The sequence below is a fragment of the Schistocerca piceifrons genome, chromosome 11, assembly GCF_021461385.2.
Source record: "Schistocerca piceifrons isolate TAMUIC-IGC-003096 chromosome 11, iqSchPice1.1, whole genome shotgun sequence".
Classification (NCBI taxonomy): domain Eukaryota; kingdom Metazoa; phylum Arthropoda; class Insecta; order Orthoptera; family Acrididae; genus Schistocerca; species Schistocerca piceifrons.
The window spans coordinates 140916730-140939606 of NC_060148.1; the positions used below are offsets into that span (position 1 = coordinate 140916730).

General features: G+C 40.2%; 1 protein-coding gene across 1 annotated transcript in view; it reads left to right on the forward strand.

Moving 5' to 3' along the window:
* The window catches only part of LOC124720346, a 175149-nt gene extending 161605 nt beyond the window's left edge, over positions 1–13544 (forward strand). Inside the window, exon 6 of the mRNA XM_047245675.1 lies at positions 13391–13544. Within this exon, the coding sequence (XP_047101631.1) occupies positions 13391–13413 (23 nt within the window). The 3' untranslated portion in view covers positions 13414–13544. The remainder of the gene's footprint in view (positions 1–13390) is intronic.
* The last annotated feature ends 9333 nt before the right edge of the window (positions 13545–22877 follow it).

Genomic DNA, 22877 nt, shown 5'->3' on the forward strand with positions numbered 1-22877 from the left:
TTCCGACTTGATTTTGAGCTGCTGTGAGCAATGGTTGGGGCATTGGTCATTGCACTGCAAAATCGTAAGCTCACTTAGTTTTTCATTGTCCAGCTGCTGGTCTACCTTATTCTAGATGGTCTTGTCTTAATATCCTGAAATTTTAATTTAAAATCAGGCTTTTACACGGTATTTTGTCTACATGATTACTGTTTTACTTGACAATCTTTTATAATAGTTGTGTTGAATTCAGTCCTACAATATTTGGATTTTTTACGATTAAATTATGTTAAAATGTTTTGTTCACACTTTATTGTCCTTTGTTAGTAATAATTCCAGGCATTCCATAGTTATCAAACACTCATTATGTTGATTATGGAAGAGGAGTTGAAGTTAAGGAAGTGTTTTGTTTCTATTATCTATAGTCTCAACACATATACCTCTTATTTTATTTAAACTGTTACCATATTTAAATAATTAATGATTTTCCATAGTGCCAACTTTACATTTCTTCATCTTATTTACCTTTGCAAACACGTTTTCTATCTCTACTATACTCAAATATATTTTGACATGTTTAAATTAAATGAATAGATTTCATACATGAAATACAAAAATATAAAAACATGATGATTTAGATTAAATAAAGGAACTTTACACATGAAATACATAATATAAACATAGGGTACATTTTCCAATTACATTTAGGCCTACAATTTACAAGTGGAATTACAAAAATACAATGAACTACAAAATACAATTGTGCAGCAGTACAGATTTAGTTTATTTACTGGTATTATAATTCTTTTGTTTGAATGAGTGTCTTTTTCCCTCCTTTTTGATATTACCATGACTTTGCCACATACATCACTTTTTTCATTACTCTTTCACTTAATTTTGGGCTGAGTTTCTTCTCAACTCTAGTGTTGATTAGTGGTCGCTGATATTGATATCATAGACTCTGCTGTTGCTGAAGACTGACATCTACAGTTCTGAGTGTTTGATTACAACTGCTATTACATTGTCAGTTCGTCCAAGGCACTGTAATAAGGCAATGACTTTGGTGTACTTGTCCCTCTTTCATGTAGTTGCCATTGAGAATGTTGAGTGTAACTCCTCGACTATAGTTGCAGGTTGATGTATGAAATCCCCCATATGCACTCTGCTAGAAGGTTTGACCACCTTTATTTGTTGAATAAATTAATTCTTAAGTTGTGTTGAATATTACTTGTAGTTGATTTTCGAAATCTCATACTGGTTTTAAGGATAAAAGGAATCTTCTGTCTTCTGCCATCATATTGGGACCCTCTCTTCTCTTCATTTCTTGGTGTATCTTCACGTCTTCTTTCTTGGAACTTGCGCTTCTCAGGCATAGGGATAGGATTTTTTGGTCAGAGAAAATTAATCGAAAGGTTTACCAGTTATGTTTGTTATGAGATATGAAGTTAGACTAGATCACAGAAGGGATAAATCTGCCTTCAGATATACACTTGTCCATTAGATAATTAAGAGAAATATTGTGAGTTTATTTTTCCCAGGGGCTCGTGATGATAATGTGGGCTTAGCTTGTTTCTTGTCACTATTGTTGTCGCTAATGGGGTTTGCTTGCTGTCTTTGCACGTGTGCACCCCAGGTGTCCTAATTGCTGTCTTTCCCCAATCCTTTTGGCAAATAGGGTGAGGCACATTCCTTAACATCCGCCTGGCTCGTTATGCATCTTAATGTAAGGCATGAGTCAGTGAATTCTTTCCCTTGGTCACTGGTTTGTTGTTAACACCATGTTGCGCAATCGTTTACTCTCACTCAGACCCATAGCTTCCCGTCGACTGTGTGTTTTTAACATCAGCTTGGCTGCTCCTTCCTTACCCAGACGACGGTAATGAAGTGGCTCTGCGTCTTCTTCACCTCTTGACCGCTAATTACAGTTTTCTTTACATTAATTTTACAATAAAGTTTACATCAATTAATTACATATATAATACAACAACATGAACTTTACATTGAATAATTATATAGACTTTTACATACAATTGAATCCATGAACATGTACATGAATAACACAATAAAAATTTAAATGTCGGATATTTAAATAAGATTTTCTTACTTACTTTACTAAAATTAATCATTTATATGTCTTCACATTATTTTATTTTGGTTTTATGGTTCCTTCACTTCATGTACAGGTATGAATTGGTGATACGTGGATTAGTTCGTTGCTTAGTCATGCTATTACTTTCCTTTTATTAATCTTTTCTGATCTACTTTACCAATTTAATTGATTAGTATTATGGGGCTTAATTTTGAATCATTACTTGTTTGTAGTTCTTCTTGTTGGCATCTGGATTTCTGGTGCAACCTGTAACATATCTTTATTTGTTCTATATCACTTATGAACTATTTGTTTGTGTTCTCATGGCTAATTGCCTTATGATCAGTGTAAAATTATTTTCCAATGTGCCTGTAGATTAGCACGCTATTCTTCAGCAAATAGTGCTGTGGAATGTCAACCAATTTCTTTTCTTTCGATTATGTTTCACTTTTATCACTTCAGGATCTTCATTCTTTGTATATGTCATAGTCATTATTGTCACTATTAAATAACTGCTCTGATATTGTGATTAACTCATTTCCACTATCTATAACTGTGTTGACGCCAATACCCTTTACCATTACACACAGTATCGGACTTATCTCCGAAATGCCCTCTTCTTTGTCTTCCTCCATGAATACGTCCTCAATTACTCCATAGTTTAATCGATGTATTTGTGTTTGTTCAGTAGTTTGGGAAGAGGTACTATCCTTTTGCAAATTGTGTAACTATATTGTTGCTCCTTTTAGATCTGCTTCTAACTTAGCCAATCTAGATCTTAAAACATCATATTGACACCTTGCTATCTCTTTTAACTTTTGTCTCCTCATCACACAGCCCTGTGATCGTATTTAATTAGGACTTTAAAACGTGACAACTATTTTTTAAATGTTATTGTACCTCACGTTTAGATTCTACATTAGGTGTGTTGGTATTCGCACCCTTATTCAACAATTAGTTTTCATCTTTGTTATCTGCCACTGAAGGTTGCAAATTCACATCTTCAGCTATGGCGTTATATATTGCGATGCTATTTTCTGTATCTAGCTTGGTGATTACATACTCCCGGTAATATTGCCGTACTATGTCCTCTTATGTGCCACAATTATGCACCCCTGACTCTGATTTATCGGACTTTCAGATACTTCATTGTTTGGTTCGTTTTTTGGCCTAGACGATATATTTGCCCTATCATTGGCCTATGATCTACCTGTTCTTCCCTATTCTGTTCGATTCACTGGATCCATAACGCTTCCGACTCTTTCTGCTTTTCTTCCAAAGTGTTATGCATGGATTTTAACAAATCTTGCAGCGTATCAAACTTTTGATTAGGTGGACTTGTTCGTACATTCCTTTTTTATTTCTGACCTACACTAGCTGTATTTTGTGGGTTATTCTTATCATCTTGATCAATTGTACTGTGACTAATTACATTAGGATGTGTGTTAACCTGTTGAGAATCGTCTTTCGTCTGTGCAGAATCAAACATCTGCGCCAAATACATTAATGCTTTCTCAATATTACTTGGTTCATGATTAGGTAAAGCTAGGAGTTCGTCCTCTTCGTCCATATCTGTTCAATCTATCTTGTCTCAACACTGAAGTGTCGGTCCTGATACTTTTTATGATCCTTCTCTCATTCCTATTTCCAATTTCGATTCCTGTCCATCACTTTTTAACCTGTTTATCGCTGCTGTTACTTCGCTACTCCTTTCTGCAAGAAGTGTATGATCTACTTGAACCCCTGCAATACCTGACGTCTGTCATTCTACATGCTTCCCTGGGTTTGGTGGACGTATCTACTTGAACCCCTGCAATACCTGACGTCTGTCATTCTACATGCTTCCCTGGGTTTGGTGGACGTATCTACTTGAACCCCTGCAATACCTGACGTCTGTCATTCTACATGCTTCCCTGGGTTTGGTGGACGTAATTCAACCTCCCTCTGTGGTTCATTTCTCCTGTAATTACCTGACGTATTTGGCTGTGGTTGCGTTCTTGCACCATCTCCACATCTACTTTCTCTCCATTGACCTGGCGATCGCTGCTTAAAATCAGTCTGTCGGTTTTCCCGAAGTCTCCAATTGCCATTCCTATTCTCGTCCATATACGTCCTGTTCGAATGATTATTATTATTATTAAAATCATACCCATTACGTTGTGGTCCCGTATTTCCACTACTCCTACTTATTTAAGTATTTCCATTTCGTCTGGATTTCAATCCCATTACCGATCTACCCTTGTTACCATTACTAGTCTCTTTATTGCTTGTCCTTTAAAAGTTATTCTGTCCTGACTCACGACGTCTTGGAGCGTCATTTTCATACATGAACTCAACCTCTCGCAAAACACCTTCAAAGGTTTCAAAATTATCGCCCTCACGTCCTATCAGTGCTTGTTGACATTTAATTGGTAATTTAGTTTTGCATATCTGTATCAAATCTCCATCGCTATATGGGCTGTCTAAACATTGATTTCTTTTCGCCATATTCTCAAAGCGTTAGACCGCAGTTCTCTCTTGCGAGTTTTCAAATGAGACATTTTGCAATAGACCGTACTTTATTCTCTTTTGCGCCACAGGTGACCAACAACAGGCTGCTCGAAACGAACCATACGAATTGCAAGTTTCTACTGTTTTCTGCATGGTTTCGACTATACTTCCTTCCATGTGTGCACAAATGAAATCTAGTTTATGTTTCACAGGCCAATGTGCTGGTATTCCTACTTTGAAATGATCAATAAATGTGCGAGGATGTAGACCATCTTCCTTATAGTGCAGGTTATTGCGCGCTGTATGAAAGTGGTTACTATCATAATTTCTTGCTTCGCTCTGTGACATCATACCTTCTGTGTTTTTAAAACTCGAATTCTGTTCTATGTTTGCATAAAATTTACGCAAACATGTGTAATTGGGCTCATTCTGTGACAATTGTGCCGCAGAATCACTTGCAGGTTTCATTGCGCAATATGCATGCATAACACCCACTACCGGCTCTGTATCTTGTCTTGTAAGCAATTCTGGCTCGTGAGACACTGTACTGTAACCCATTGGTATTTATCCTACATGTTGTGGTGTTGCGTAATGTGTCGCTATTGCTTGGTCTGCGTATGTCACGCTTTGTGCTTGATGTGTGTAACCTTGCTGCAACCCACATTCTCAACTGACCTGCTATTCTCTCTTGAGCAAGTGGTCGCAAACCACATATTGTTCCCTACTGTTACCGTATTCTTCAGGGATATGTTGTTTTGGACTAATTTCCCGATCTCTGTTTACGTTTTCGAACTGACATTCACATATGCCTTTCTGTCTCACTTCACCTGTACATTCGCATCCTCGTTCTGTCGTATTATGGGCGGCTGTTGAATTTGCCGTCTTCACACTATTATCTACAAACATAACGAAGATTCTGTCGTCATTTTCGACTCCCCACTAACGCTTTCCGCGTCTCCTCGACTTTCTTTTGAATGCAAATCTTCCTTTCTGAGCCGTTGAAATTGATGTACGTTTTTCTCTTGTATCTTTAAAATACGAGCATCGAATTTCCTAAATGCAGCTTTCGTTGTTCTTTTGTGAGACATTGTTTTAGCAATGATATGTGTCGCTTTCGTCGACGCTCTGATGGCAAAGGCTTCGACGTGTAGTTTAACTTTTTTGACACTTTGTTGTGTATCTTCATGTAACAGTGGGACAGTGTCAATGTCTGTTCTCATTTGTGTGTGCCCTGTAACAAGCGTTTGAAGCGTAATTTGTGCTTCTTGAGCTTCAGTTCGGATTCGGTCTAACTGACCTTGGTTTTTTCTATTTATTTGTTAGTTTCTCTCAGCCCCAGTGCTATGTGCCCTTCTAACTCTTTTTGCCTTGAGTTATGCCCCTTCTAAATGCCCTGCTAATTCTTTTTGTGCTTGGGTTATGCGCCCTTCTAAACGCTTTTCTGATTCTTGAGAGTATTGTAATAAACGTTTGTCTGATTCCTGAGATTGTTGTAATAACCGCTGTTACATACCACGTATGTTGGCGTTTTCCACTCCTACATAATTTTCGCCCGTTGCCATTTGATGTAACCATTCCCTCTCTCGTTTTTCCTGAATCGTTTCCTTCTCTTCTGAACACAGTGTAGGTGCATTAACACTCGTTCTTCCATGTGGTTGCAAACCTGTCTGATTCAATATGTTCACGTTCGGTTCTACAAACTATAAATTACTGTCAACGGATTCTACATCTGAATAATGTGCAATGCTGTCCTCATGTCCATTTCTTTGACCATATTGAACACCATGTGTTACATTTTCGGTCTCATTCGGTATTTCTACGTCCTCTGTTTCGTGTTGTTCACGCTTATCTGGCTGTTGCGTGTCCAACTCGATCCTATCAAGGTCTGCCATGACTTCTCTCTACCTTGACCTACTGTTTTCTGTCATTTTTGATCGTTCCTCTTAGCGTTGCTGTTGGTTAGTATTTCGAACCTTACTACCCGTTAACATCAGATTATACGACTTGACTCTACCCCAAAATATGATTCACACAGTTCTATATTCAATACGTTCCCTCGTCTTTCCTTTAGCCTTTTTTGTTACTGGTTTTGAGACAGAACTCAACACAACCGTATAGAACATTGTATTGCGCCAGCAATTAAAACATACACAAATACACATCTATCTACACTTATTTACTTAACTTTTTTACTACTACATAGTTGAGTCACATTTCAATGAAAACTATTTTTCTCCATTTTGAATTAGCTTTTTGTTTACCCTCAATAGACTATCAGAATGCTGTTAATTCAAAATCCTGTATTTTATATCTCAGCCGAATGCTGTTTATTCAGTATCCCGGCACGGTAAGCCATTTGTAAGGTCGCTGACATGTCTTACAGTTTTATGCAAGTGGATAACGTATTTCACACGCCAATGGATAATGTATCTTGCGACAGGGAGGTAAAATAATAAAGAAATGCGGTTTCAGCGTTTTCCCACGAAATGCTGCATATACAAATGTTGGTTAAAAATGTTATTGCAAAATTTGGCTCTCACGTAAGTCTCAGGGGATGATTTCCACACTTGGTGCATTAGTACACTTCCACTGCCGCGCATTTGTTATAAATTTTGAATTAATTCTTCACTCAGACATAAGTACAGTTTATGCTATGGAACGAGAATTTGGCGACTGTTATACAAAAATCAGTTTTTCACGACACAGTTCAATCACTACTTATTGGCGTTGTCCTTTTCTTTCACACAATGAAATTAGCACTGGTGAGACGGTTTACAGCTTTTTTTTTTAATAATAATTTGACTCCTAGCCCCCAATAGCAGTAATGTGGGCTGCTGTAATCGAAAGTTATTCAATCAATTCGAACAGAACCACAAGTCCCACTGTCCTCTTTGTTCTAACAGTTTTAGCGCGAAATCATAGTTCACCACATGTTCACTTACGACGATGTGCACCTCGTAAATCGCACTCACAGAAATAATCGTAGCACTTCCAGTTCACCAAATATATGCTTGAGCACTTGCACTATTAAACAATACTCTTTGTCGAAATAAATCGGCGCGGAAAAGGATTCTCAAACGACCACATGGGCCACCCTCAAGTGGGGCTTGCTCGCCACCCACCCTCCAAAACGACTGACCAACTGTAACACCTACAGCGCCTATCGGTGTTGAAAATACAAAAATAGCTCCCAAATTAGCTCCCATGTCCTTAAAATATCAATTCACAAAATGACCCAAGTCCCTCCACAAGTAGTAGTTACGAAAAACAAATAAAAAACAAATAGAGGGAAATATCTAGTATAGAAAGCAAAAGAAAAGAGAAGGAAAATTTAATTATAAATTTTAGAAACATGTGATCGGGAAGAAACAGTAGAAAATATTAAAATATTAGTTATTCCAATACGTAAGAAAATCAATATTATAGTCATAGAACGTAGGCCTGGGACACCAAAGACAGTATTTATTCACGTATAAATAGCCATACGTTGTAATTACGATACTCCAGTCTCTAGTCTGTTCTAGTTCGGAAGTTATTTAGGATGTACAGCTTTAGAGAACAACAATTGGGACTTTATTAAACGGGCATCAAGAATAGATAGTGAGGAGATTGTTTTTGAGGATTGTCAATTCAAGACTTTAATTTGGACTTTTATCAGATTAGATAAACGGGAAGGTGAATAGTAATCTCTTTGCCTTTAATGTCAATTCATGTGAATATTTAATCGCTTTACTGAATGGAAAACTATAACCGGATTCGGACTTTGGATTGTGATAGTGGGAAACTTTAGCTTCACGCGACTGGTGATCATAGTTAATGACAGTTTGCGTATATTAAATAGAAATAACTTATTTACCGAAAATGACAGGATATTATCTAACATCTCTGATGCTAGTGGGAATCCTACTTAGACATCTAATTAAAGCACTTGTTTGAATGAGATCGCATGAGTGGACCTATTTATTAATAATTCTTGTCAATAAACTAACGTTGTTAATTTGAAACATAATACAAGTCTTTAACATTAATTTAAGTTAGATTAACAAACGTTAAGGTTACGTGATCTATGCCAAGAACAAACTAGCGATTCGTAACTAAAACAATTGAACGAAATGTTAAAGTATCGTCGTCTGTAAACATTGGTAGTAAAGCTACTAAAGATTTTTTCTCTCAGAGTTGGGAAGACTATACGTGTAGTGACCCACGTTTAACATTGGGTTTTAAAAGTGGTGAAATTGATAGTTAGCTAGGACAATATTAAATAAAAGTAAAACCCTACAATGACAGTCAATGTGTAAAAAACGAAATCAGACTTTCACGTAGTAGACGAAAATGCGAAAACAGAAAAAGGGCGGCTACACAACGACTGAACTCTGGCCAAGATGGCCACTATCTTATATAGGTTCGGACGTAAACCCCCTGGCAATGCAAGTACCAGTATCACCAGTTAAGGTTACAAATTTTGATACATACGTTCCTCGACAGAAATAAGTACACCATCGGAACCGCGCTAAAAAGTACGTCTAATATACTATGTTACATTAATTTCTAGGATTATTCTATCGCCCGTAAATCAAGTTTCAGTTTTTGCAAACTTTCGCCACTTGGCGCAAATTTGTGTGTTAACATTTGTGCTGCAAAATTTTAACATAGGACTGCATGTGGCACCGTTTTTAGACGTAATCAACAGCGATCTACACATTGCGATGCTCAAAATCTTCATATCTATAAAAATTTATTAATTGTGGGCGATAAATGTTAATAATAATTTGCAAACAATGATAACTATTGCAAGTTAAGTGTGTAGTACAACTTAACTAGTTTAAAATACGTGTGATGCCACCCAAAATATTATATAGTGCCGTTCTTTACGTCATGAATTTTCTATTGAATTTTATGAACAGTGATGGCGACATAGTGAAAGAACTGGAAGCGAGGTGTAGCAAAGCTAATGCAGTGAGTGCTCAGCTACGATCTACTCTCTTCTGCAAGAAGGAAGTCAGTAGCAAGACTAAGTTATCTGTGCACTGTTCAATCTTTCGACCAACTTTGTTGTATGGGAGCGAAAGCTGGGTGGATTCAGGTTACCTTATCAATAAGGTTGAGGTTACGGATATGAAAGTAGCTAGGATGATTGCAGGTACTAGTAGATGGGAACAAAGGCAGGAGGGTGTCCACAATGAGGAAATCAAAGAAAAACTGGGAATGAACTTTATAGATGTAGCAGTCAGGGCGAACAGGCTTAGATGGTGGGGTCATGTTACACGCATGGGAGAGGCAAGGTTACCCAAGAGACTCATGGGTTCAGCAGTAGAGGGTAGGAGGAGTCGGGGTAGACCGAGGAGAAGGTACCTGGATTCGGTTAAGAATGATTTTGAAGTAATAGGCTTAACATCAGAAGAGGCACCAATGTTAGCACTGAATAGGGGATCATGGAGGAATTTTATAAGGGGGACTATGCTCCAGACCGAACACTGAAAGGCATAATCAGTCTTAAATGATGATGATGATGATTATGATTTTGTAAACAGTTTCCCATCAAACTTTGTTTATTGCTCTTTACGAGCTTAATTATTTATGAATCTTAACGTACGACTACGGCACTCGATCCGCTATGACGAAACGTTTTTAATGAGTGGCTGCTCGTCCCTGTAAGTTGTTGTTTACTATTTTTATTAATCTTTCAGTATTCGTGATAGTAACCGATTTTGAGGTTGCTACAGCTTTTGCGTCTCGTGACTTGAAATAAACATCGATCTTTCAGAAGGTGCACATTGCAGACCACAATCCACTGCCGCATCGCTCTTCATAGTTCTCGCGTAATGCGCAGAAAACCAAATAGTGCCCCCAGCTGCGGGCCGCGCAGACCGACCTCTGCAAATCTGGCGCGGGCGCGGCGCGCGCTTCCGGGAATCTCCACAAAGCAGTCCTTGCCTACTAGAAACGTCCATCTAGTAACGGGGGTTTGTACCGGCACGATCTTAACTGTCATCTCAAGCCCTGGGTGGCAAAAAGGCACACCACATAGCTGCAAATTTTGGTCCTTTCTAAAATTAATTAAAATGCCACTGTGACGTTACAAGAATACACAAGTTACTATATATGACAAGTTTAAGATTTATCCTAAAATGATAACACAACCTCTCCCTTTCTCATTCTACATTTTAATTTATCAAACCTTTCAAGGTTCATATGGTAAATACAAAAAGATTTAATTACTTTCAACTCCCAACAGGTCAATTACCATGTAGACATTGAATATGTGATTATTAAAACTTTATCTCTATATATGAAAATATTATGACAAATGAAACAATTAAACGTTTATCAACGATATTTACATCTACCTTGTTGTACATGAGCAATGGGCTAAGTTGGTGGAGAATGAACTCTATCTTTTGAACTAATCAAAACTATCGCGTACTCTTGAATGTCTATATTCGAAACGTATGCAGGTTGGAGTGAGCAAATATCGACTCAACATTTTAACTCGCCTAAAGCGTGTTGGTACATTACCGATCGAAAACAGTGGCGGCGTTGTCTCCGTGCTGGATCTGAAACGCTAAATCCCTACTCTGGCCTTGACTGAATTCAATCAGTCTTAACTTCCCTCCGTTCCGTACAATGTTAAATGTTCCCTAGTCGAAATTAATGGCAATTTCACATTCGCTATGGGCTGGAGCGACATGCACAAATCTCAGCCCCCAGAAATTCCCGCAGGAATATGCACTGCTGCTTTACGTTTGCCGCCACGATACGTGAAACATACCGCCCTCACTTCGCAAATGTAAAGTTTCAGTCTCAACGTCTTCGCTACTTTTACCACACGCATGTGAGTATCCCATCACGAGACCAGAGCTCTCTGTGTGTTAACTTAATTCTCAAAATTCTTTTATATGACGTTACTCTCCCCACCGCGGTTCTACTACGTCACACAGTATCGCTTTGGCCAACTGCTTCCTCGTTATATGTGAATTCTTATTTTTCTTGCTTGGGTCGCTGCTATCCTCGTTAATGTAGTATCACAATTTACCCACAGTCTCGGCTGTGTTTATTCTAAAAAGTACTATATTGTACTCACCTTATTTCTTTCTGCACTGCAGTTGGGCCTTCTTTTGTTAATGTTAATTGGGTTTCCCAATGCCATTAGCCACTTGCACTGTTCTCCAAACTCCGTTCACTTTATCTCATTTGGGCATGCCCCTGCCGTTATAAGGGTAGACATTGTTTTGTTATTCAGTACATGAGATTGCCAAATTACTTCCTGTTGAAAATATAGAGATATTTTCTGGGGATTTTATTCTGTATCATACGTATGAAGCTTATGTAAGGTCCGAAAAATGCGGACACCTTACAAAGGCCCCAGAGAGGCAATTCTCACGTTGCGGTTGATAATGGAAGCAAGACTAAAGAAAAATCACGGCGCTTTCATAGGATTTGTAGACTTGGAAATAGCATTTGACAATGTAAAGTGGTGCCAGATGTTCGAAATTCTGAGAAAAATAGGGTTAAGCTATAGGGAGAGACGAGTAATGTACAATATATGAAAGAGCCAGGAGGGAATAATGAGAGTGGACGACCAAGAACGAAGTGTTTCTATTAAAAGGGGTGGAAGACAAGGATGTTATCTATCACCCCTACTGTTTAATCTGCATAAACAAGAAGTACTGATTGAAATAAAATAGAGGTTCGCGGGGTGGGCGGGGGGGGGGGGGCGGGGGGGGGGGCGCGGGGGAGGGGGTTAATATTCTAGTTGAAAGGATATCAATGATAGAATGAGATTGGTATCCAGAGTTAGTGCAGAAGAATTGCAGCGTATGCTGAATGGAATGAGCAGTTTAATGAGTACAGAATGTGGATTGAGAGTAAATCGAAGACAGACGAAAGTAACGATAAGTGGCAGAAATGAAAACAGCGAGAAACTTAACATCAGGATTAATGGTCACGAAGTAAATGAATTCTGGTAAAGTAACCAATAACGGATGGAGCAAGGAGGACATCAAAAGCAGACAAGCACACGCAAAAAGGGCTTTTCCGACCAAGAGAAATCTACTAGTATCAAAAATAGCGCTCAATTTGAGGTGGAAATTTCTGAGAATGTATGTTTGGAGCACAGCGTTGTATGAAAGTTAAACTTGGACTGTGGGAAAACTGGAACAGAAGAGAATCGAAGCATTTTAAATGTGGCGCTACAGACGATTGTTGAAAATTAGGTAGAGGTACTGCACAGAATCGGAGACGAAAGGAGTATGTGGGAAACACTGACAGGAAGAAGAGACAAGATGATAGGACATCTGTTAAGAGATAAGTAAATGGCTTCCATGGTACTAGAGGAGACTAGAGGAGACTAGAGGGACTGGAATACTTCTAGCAAACAGTTGAGCACATACGTGGCAAGTGCTACTCTGAGATGAAGAGGATGGCACAGGAAAAGAATTCGTGGCGGGCCGCATCAAGCCAGTCAGAAGAATGTTCATTAAAAAGAAACAAGAGGTAGCAAACCGGCTGTGTCCTTGCCTGCAGTTTCCCTAAGAGATTCAGAGAAACCGGTGAAAAACTGAATCTGGATGCCATAGTTGGGATTCAAAAGGCTGTGATCATGGATGCGAGCTCAATGTCGCACACTGAGCCTCGTCGGTAAACTTTTCCAAATAAAGTCGTTTAATTCTGTGGTATAGAACTTCATTGATAATTACTACATATGTGCTCGAACTTTACAGTAGTAGTTTCAGTTTCGACTTTTAAAATCCATTCCAATATCTGTTGTTTTATTAAGGGGAAATGTTACTACGTATTCGTCATTGTAAACACTTCTGCTTACGTTGTTAACAGGTTCAGCATGGGGCCGAGGCTGATCAACAGGTTCTTCAGCAATGGTTGTGCACAGATAGTGGCCTAGCATAGCACCTTATGTACAGCTGAAGTAAGGAAGTACAGTGTATTTACTTTTTAATAAATAAAGGTTAATAGTCTTCATTGTTTTAAATGATGCTCCAATCTCACAAGCCACGATGTTTCAATTGGCAGTCCTTGAAATGTCGTATGGATTCCATATACCAGAAAGAACTGTAAAATTTAATATAATTGGTATGCACATCATGCAGTTGACAGTTTATTTAAGAAGGTGTATATACGCATTGAAAAAGATTCTGACAGATTTTCAAGTTTACTTTTTTTTCAAATATTGGACGATATACTATGTGATCTACAGTATCTAGACACCACCAAAAAACATATGTTTTTCATATTCGGTGCATTGTACTGCCACCTACTGCCAAGTACTCCGTATCAGCGACCTCAGTAGTCATTACATATCGTGAGAGAGCAGAATGGGGAGCTTCACGGAACTCACGGACTTCGCATGTGGTCAGGTGAGCGTGTAAGGACCAAACAGTGATAGATTAAACAGTGGAAAAACGTTGTGTGGAGTGACGAATCACGGTACATGTGGCGATCGGATGGCAGGGTGTAGGTATGGCGAATGTCTGGTGAACGTCGTCTGCCAGTGTGTGTAGTACTAACAGTAAAATTCGGAGGCGGTGCTGTTATGGTGTGGTCGTGTTTTTCATGGAGGGGGCTTGCACCCCTTGTTGTTTTGCGTGGCACTATCACAGCACAGGCCTACATTGATGTTTTAAGCAGCTTCTTGCTTCCCACTGTTGAAGACCAATTCGGGAATGGCGATTGCATTTTTCAATACGATCGAGCACCTGTTCATAACGCACGGCCTGTAGTGGAGTGGTTACACGACAATAACGCCCCTGTAATGGACTGGACTGCACGGGGTCCAGACCTGAATCCTAAAGAACATCTTTGCGATGTTTTGGAACGCCGACTTCACGCCAAGCCTCACCGACCGACATCGATACTTCAGTGTAGCAGTCCATGAAGAATGGGCTGCCATTCCCCAAGAAACCTTCCAGCACCTGCTTGAACATATGCCCGCGAGAGTGCAAGCTGTCAGCAAGGCTAAGGGTGGACCAACATCATATCGAATTCCAGCATTACCGATGGAGGGCGCCACGAATTATTCAGTCATTTTCAGCCAGATGTTCGGATACTTTTGATCACATGGTGTACATTCCGTGTACCGGTATTGTGAAATCACATCGCGGTGGGTACCCACTCCTGAGCTTAATCATTTTTTATTAGTCTTTCGTTCTGCCACATCTGATGATCTCTGGAGTTTATTCCTTATTTCCTCTAGACTTGCTTACATATTTAGCTCTACCTATGTTTCGATGATTACTTTACTCTCCTGTCTTGTAAAAAATCTTATCAAATTGAAATCATTTCAGATGGAATTCAAACGGAATTCCTTAACAAGAATACCAAAATAATTCACATGCATATACAATATTGTCCTCACATTTCATATTCATGAAGGCAAGATCGCACAATTAATTCAAATCGAATTACGTTCCAATGGAGAGACGTAGAAAGAAACAGGAGTCTGGTAAGCTTTTGAGGGTACCATAACCTACAGACCGGTTGAATGCAGTTTCCGGAACCTGACAGTGTTGCCTGTCTCACCAGAGGTATGACGTTATGTGTCCTGTACGCTAACACTATCACATTCTTCACTTCCAATATTATAAGACAAAGTAAAATATGTAGCAATAACATTTTCTCAACCCACAAAACTATCTAGCAGGCAGCAGAAATGCTTGTAACAGCTAACTGATGCTTCACTTCACCGATTTCTATACGACAGATAAATCATAACAAAAATACATGTCTGCGCTACAAGAACTACACACAATTCGTTCGATAAGTTCTTGTAACAGCTGCGGAAATAACTTTTTATCTTATTGATTTCTTTGTGAATGAAGACAATAGAACATACGAATAAGTAATTGGCTGTCCGTAATACACTGAAGCGCAAAAGAAACTGGTATAGCCTAGCGTAATCGAATACAGACAGATGTAAACAGGCAAAATACGGCACTGCGGTCAGCAACGCCTATATAAGGAAGGTGTCAGGCGCAGTTATTAGATAGCTTACTGCTGAACGTGGTGTTATAGTCGGCGCACGAACTTTGGGACACAGCATCTCCAAGGCAGCGACGATGTGGCGATTTTCCCGTACGACCATTTTAGACGTGTACCGTGAATATCAGGAATCCGGTAAAACATCAAATCTCCGACATCACTGCACCCGGAAAATGATTCTGCAAGAACGGGACCAACGACGACTGAAGAGAATCGTTCAACGTGACACAAGTGCAACCCTTCCGAAAATTGCTGCCGATTTCAATGCTGGGGCATCAACAAGTATCAGTGTGTGAACCATTCAACGAAACATCATCCTGTGCGGCTGGTCCCAGCGGAGGTTCTAGTCCTCCCTCGGGCATGGGTGTGTGTGTTTGTCCTTAGGATAATTTATGTTAAGTAGTGTGTAAGCTTAGGGACTGATGCCCTTAGCAGTTAAGTCCCATTAGATCTCACACACATTTGGATTTTTGAAACATCATCGATACGGCTTTCGGAGCCGAATTCCCACTCTTCTACACCTGATGACTGCACGACAGCAAGCTTTACGCCTAGCCTGGGCCCATCAACACCGTCTCTGGACTGTTGAGGACTGGAAACGTGTTGCCTGGTCCGACGAGTCTCGTTTCAAGTTGTATCGAGTGGATGAACGTGTACAGATATGGAGACAACCACGTGAATCCATAGACCTGCATGTCAGTAGGAGACTGTTTAAGCTGGTGCAGGCTTTGTAATTGTGTGGGGCGTGTGTAATTGGGGTGATATGGGACCCCTGACACGTCTAGATACTTCTCTGGCAGGTGACACGTATGTAAGTGTCCTGCCTGATCACCTGCATCCATTCATATGCACTGTGCATTCCGACGGACTTGGGCAATTAGAGCAGGACAAAGGACACGCCACACGTCCCGAATTGCTACAGAGTGGCTACAGGAACACTCTTCTGAGTTTAAACATTTCCGATGGCCACCAAACTCCCCTGACATGAACATTATTGAGCATATCTGGGATGCCTTGCTATGTGCTGTTCCTAAGAGATCTCCATTCCCTGGTACTCTTACAGATTTATTTACAGTCCTACAGAATCCACAACTTCAGACATCAGTCAAGTCCATGCCAGCCCTGCAGGATTAATGGTGTCAATTTGTTCCAGCGCTATTTCAGACATTAATCGAGTCCATGACATGTCATGCTGTGGCCCTTCTGCATGCTTGCGGGGGCCCTACACGATATTAGGCACGTATACCAGTCTTTTGGCTCTTCATTGTACAAACTATGTCGATCTTCCAAAGACCTTCGTTCCCTCCACTAACACAAGTAATGATTGTTCAGTAACAAAAATGTAGGAAGTTGATAGGCTTTCAAGAGCACCGAACAAAATGTTAGTGATCCCCAGTAAACACGTAGCCAATACTGTGTGGCACCACCTCAATTCGTCAAGGGATAGATTCCAAGAGTATCTTCAAGTATAGTAGATCAAACTAGAGACACTCATTGATGTTTGGGAGCCAAAAAGCTGTCAGACTGCGGGAATGATGATTGCATAAACAGCTACAGACGTGTATTCTGGGACAGCTATCGGGTAATGTAGCAGACCATTCGAGGTACGACACACTGTCGGAGCGTTCAAGTACCCAGGAATGCACTTGACCTGCCCTGGGAAAACATCATAAGGTGTAGGAGAATGCGAAGCACTTGGTATCGATAATGTTGAAATAAAGGTCACTGTTCGTGTTCGAGGTAATGTAACTGAATGGCCGCAATCCACGCTTGGAGAAACACCCATAAAACTTCACGGAACCAACTCTGGTCTCAACTATACCGTCCACAGGCAGCAGCTTACACGCCTCGTAGAGCCGTCGGTCCAATCAACGGCCTGCATTGTTTGAAAAGGGGCAAAGTCGAAACTCGTCAGAACGTGCTACACTCTCCAGTCATCTAATGTCCAGTTGTGCCGTTGTGTGGCTAACGGATGACGTGTAGCTTTAGGTGCAGCTGTGAGGGACCGACTTTCGTGGAGTGTCCTACTCCAGTTTTCCACTGTGCAGAATTCCGTTCACAATCATGGATCAAAAACTGACTGAGATGGACAAAAATTCACTAACAGCTGACATTTCTGTCGGATTTGTAGCAATTTTGTGCCGTATTAAATGTTTGCGAGATGGAAATCATTCGTTGCAGACATGTTGGAAAATACGCATTGATACGCCAACAGATCAGGCAACTTCATTCACTGTGTGGCTACGGGCACGTCAAAACACTACAGCTGCTTTCTCTCTGTCACGCCTCCACGCCGACACATCTTCCCGTGTTCATTCTACACAACCGAGTGGCACATGTCATCGACAGTCGCGTCTGCACTCTTTGTATCGCTTCTGTTGTGTGCGCAAATCGGTAGGAGTGGCCGCTATGATACAACGTGTGGTTACACTTCTGAAGAGTCACTAACTAGAAGACGTCTCCAAAAGTGGGCTCGACTTTTTGAAACCGTTATACAGTGATGGTCCAAGGTATCACACCCTGTAGTCGTTCACACAGGTGGGCCCTCGTCTCTGAGTGATCGATGAAAAGAAATTCTGAATTTCGTGAGTAGCTCTACTACAGCTTTGAATAGGTTCGTATCTCGTTACAGACTTCGAATTCTTCAATTTTTTAATCCTTATTGAATTCATTTTGTTCGTTGTTTTTATTCAAATAATTGTTTTAAATGAAACTATTTATTTTTCTATTCCTTTGTAAAGTCATTTTATTTAGAATGTTCACTCTTGCAATTGTTCTCACTTTTTCTTCCTAGCATTCTTTTTCCACTTGGGATAATTGTGCATGTGAATTTCATTATTGTTATTTATTGATTTCGATTTAATTTCTTTCCTTTTATCGTCTTATATTCTCGTCCATGTTATTGCCTTCGTTATTGTTATTCCTAATTTTGCTAGAATTAGTTTTACTTATAACCGTTCTTTGGTTTAAATTTTCATCTGCGTTGTTTTGTCCATAGTGCAATAAGAATTTACGTTTTAAATGTCTATTTGACAACTGCCATCCAAAAAAAAGTAATGCATCTTGTAACGAAAAATATGTTTGACACCATACCACAGTCAATAGGAGAAGGTTTTTTTCGTCTTTTGTTTTTTTGAATGACAATAAGACATTTTAAAGCGTTTAAATATTATGATCGACAAATTAAAAATAATGAAATTCACATACACAAAGATTCGAAGTGAAAAGAATGAGAGGAAGAAGTAAATACAACACCTGAAACAATTAATACACTGATTAAAGTAATGTGATAAAGAAACAAAAATTGAAAAAATCACTTTCATTCAGGTTAATTGAAAAAAATAACAATAAAAGTCATTTCGATGAAGATTTAACAACAAAAAGTTTCAAAGCACCTGACGAGTTTCGAATTCTCCATCTTGTGCAAGTCAGTATGGCATAGTTACCGTTATGCTATCGCAACAGTCTGATTAACAATACTACTACTGTAGAGCATGAGACAAAATTTCGAAATATTTTTTTCGTTAATTACTGGCAAACGAGGGTCGACCAAGGTGAATGGATGCTGGGTGTTTTATCTGGGACCTTAACCTACATAAAGTCGATCCCATCGTTGGAGACCTGTCTTTGTAAGAATATGTGTTGTGGCTAGCTCGCTTGTTGGGCTAGAGGCCGACGGGCAGTGTGTGTATATTCTGGCAAAATACGTTGACTCGGCATCCATCAGCACTCTCTGGCCTGTGTCATATTACATCTGTGCGTGTCATATCGAAGATCACTGGCGACACGTTACAAGGTCCCGCACTCCCCTCTCCTTCCTCTGCTCGCACCCCCTTCCATCCACCACCTTACTCTCATCCAGTATGTATCATATGACATCCGTATGCAATAGTGAATGGATCGTTATGAAGTGCTGTTGACTGACATCGGCGAAATAGCAGAAGAAGTCTCAGAATAACTACACACATGAAAAAAATTTTGCATCACCCCGGTTCCCATAACTCCTGAAGATAGATGTTCACTGTAGATATTGTATCACAGACACAGTCCCATTCACTGCTCAGAGGTGTCACTGAACCCGCCCCAAGTTGTAAACAACCATGCATGAGCAGTGCCTATAACATGATAGGGGTCCGACGGCCTGTCAGTTACAGTCATTCCACCAAGAAGGAGGTACATGGCTCGCGTTGTCTGTAGCTCAACCATGCCTAGACGGTCAATACTGGGGTTCGATCGCGTCCGCATTGTTACTTTGTGCCAGGAAGGGCTCTCAACAAGGGCAATGTCCAGGCGTCTCGGAGTAAACCAAAGCGATGTTGTTCAGACTTGGAGGAGATACAGAGAGACTGGAACTGTCGATGACATGTTCCGTTCAGGCCGCCCTAGGGCTACTACTGCAGTAGGTGACCTCTACCTACGGATTACGGCTCGGAGGAACCCTGACAGCAACGCCACCATGTTGAATAATGCTTTTCGTACAACCACAGGACGTCGTGTTACGACTCAAATTGTGCACAATAGGCTGCATGATGCGCAACTTCACTCCTGATGTCCATGATGAGGTCCATCTTTGCAACCACGACACCATGCAGTGCGGTACAGATGGGACCAACTACATTCTGAATGGACCACACCAATGAGTGTCGTATATGCCTTCAACCAGACAATCGTCAGACGAGTTTGGAGGCAACCCTGTCAGGCTGAACGCCTCAGACACACTGTCCAGCGATTGCAGCGAAGCGGAGGTTCCCTGCTGTTTTGGGGTGACATTGTATGGGGCCGACATACTGTACTGGTGGTCATCAAAGCCGCTGTAAAGGTTGTATGATATATGAATGCCATCCTATGACCGATGTTGTTCTTGTGGTCTTCAGTCCTGAGACTGGTTTGATGCAGCTCTCCATGCTACTCTATCCAGTGCAAGCTTCTTCATCTCCCAGTACCTACTGCAACCTACACCCTTCTGAACCTGCTTAGTGTATTCATCTCTTGGTCTCCCTCTACGATTTTTACCCTCCACGCTGCCCTCCAATACTAAATTGGTGATCCCTTGAGGCCTCAGAACATGTCCTACCAACCGATCCCTTCTTCTGGTCAAGTTGTGCCACAAACTTCTCTTCTCCCCAATACTATTCAATACTTCCTCATTAGTTGTGTGATCTACCCATCTAATCTTCAGCATTCTTCAGTAGCACCACATTTCGAAAGCTTCTATTCTCTTCTTGTCCAAACTACTTATCGTCCATGTCTCACTTTCGTACATGGCTACACTCCATACAAATACTTCCAGAAATGACTTCCTGACACTTAAATCTATACTCGACGTTAACAAAGTTCTCTTCTTCAGAAACGCTTTCCTTGCCATTGCCAGTCTACATTTTATATCCTCTCTACTTCGACCATCATCAGTTATTTTACTCCCTAAATAGCAAAACTCCTTTACTACTTTAAGTGGCTCATTTCCTACTTTAATTCCCTCAGCATCACTCGACTTAATTCGACTACATTCCATTATACTCGTTTTGCTTTTGTTGATGTTCATCTTATATCCTCCTTTCAAGACAGTATCCATTCCGTTCAACTGCTCTTCCAAGTCCTTTGCTGTCTCTGACAGAATTACAAGGTCATCGGCAAACCTCAAAGTTTTTATTTCTTCTCCATGGATTTTAATACCTACTCCAAATTTTTCTTTTGTTTCCTTCACTGCTTGCTCAATATACAGATTGAATAACATCGGGGAGAGGCTACAACCCTGTCTCACTCCCTTCCCAACCACTGCTTCCCTTTCTTGTCCCTCGACTCTTATAACTGCCATCTGGTTTCTGTACAAATTGTAAATAGCCTTTCGCTCCCAGTATTTTACCCCTGCCACCTTCAGAATTTGAAAGAGAGTATTCCAGTCAACATTGTCAAAAGTTTTCTCTAAGTCTACAAATGCTAGAAACGTAGGTTTGCCCTTCCTTAATCTAGCTTCTAAGATAAGTCGTAGGGGCACTATTGCCTCACGTGTTCCAACATTTCTGCGGAATCCAAACTGATCTTCGCCAAGGTCGGCCTCTACCAGTTTTTCCATTCGTCTGTAATGAATTCGCGTTAGTATTTTGCAACTGTGACTTATTAAACTGATTGTTCGGTAATTTTCACATCTGTCAACACCTGCTTTCTTTGGGATTGGAATTATTATGTTCTTCATGAAGTCTGAGGGTATTTCGCCTGTTTCATACATCTTGCTCACCAGATGGTAGAGTTTTGTCAGGACTGGCTCTCCCAAGGCCGTCAGTAGTTCCAATGGAATGTTGTCTACCCCAGGGGCCTTGTTTCTACTCAGGTCTTTCAGTGCTCTGTCAAACTCTTCACGCAGTATCGTATCTCCCATTTCATCTTGATCTACATCCTCTTCCATTTCCATAATATTGTCCTCAAGTACATCGCCCTTGTATAGACCCTCTATATACTCCTTCCACCTTTCTGCTTTCCCTTCTTTGCTTAGAACTGGGTTTCCATCTGAGCTCTTGATGTTCATACAAGTGGTTCTCTTATCTCCAAAGGTCTCTTTAATTTTCCTGTAGGCAGTATCTGTCTTACCCCTAGTGAGATAAGCCTCTACATCCTTACATTTGTCCTCTAGCCATCCCTGCTTAGCCATTTTGCACATCCTGTCGACCTCATTTTTGAGACGTTTATATTCCTTTTTGGCTGCTTCATTTACTGCATTTTTATATTTTCTCCTATCATCAATTAAATTCAGTATTTCTTCTGTTACCCAAGGATTTCTACTAGCCCTCGTCTTTTTACCTACTTGATCCTCTGCCTACTTCACTCCTTCATCCCTCAAAGCTACCCATTCATTTTCTACTGTATTTCTCTCCCCCATTCCTGTCGATTGTTCCCTTATGCTCTCCCTGAAACTCTGTACAACCTCTGGTTCTTTCAGTTTATCCAGGTCCCATCTCCTTAAATTCCCATCTTTTTGCAGTTTCTTCAGTTTTAATCTACAGTTCATAACCAATAGATTGTGGTCAGAGTCCACATCTGCCCCTGCAAATGTCTTACAATTTAAAACCTGGTTCCTAAATCTCTGGCTTACCATTATATAATCTATCTGAAACCTGTCAACATCTCCCGGCTTCTTCCATTTATACAACCTTCTTTTATGATTCTTGAACCAAGTGTTAGCTATAATTAAGTTGTGCTCTGTGCAAAATTCTACCGGGCAGGTTACTCTTTAATTTCTTACCCCCAATCCGTATTCACCTACTACGTTTCCTTCTCTTCCTTTTCCTACTATCGAATTCCAGTCACCCATGACTATTAAATTTTCGTCTCC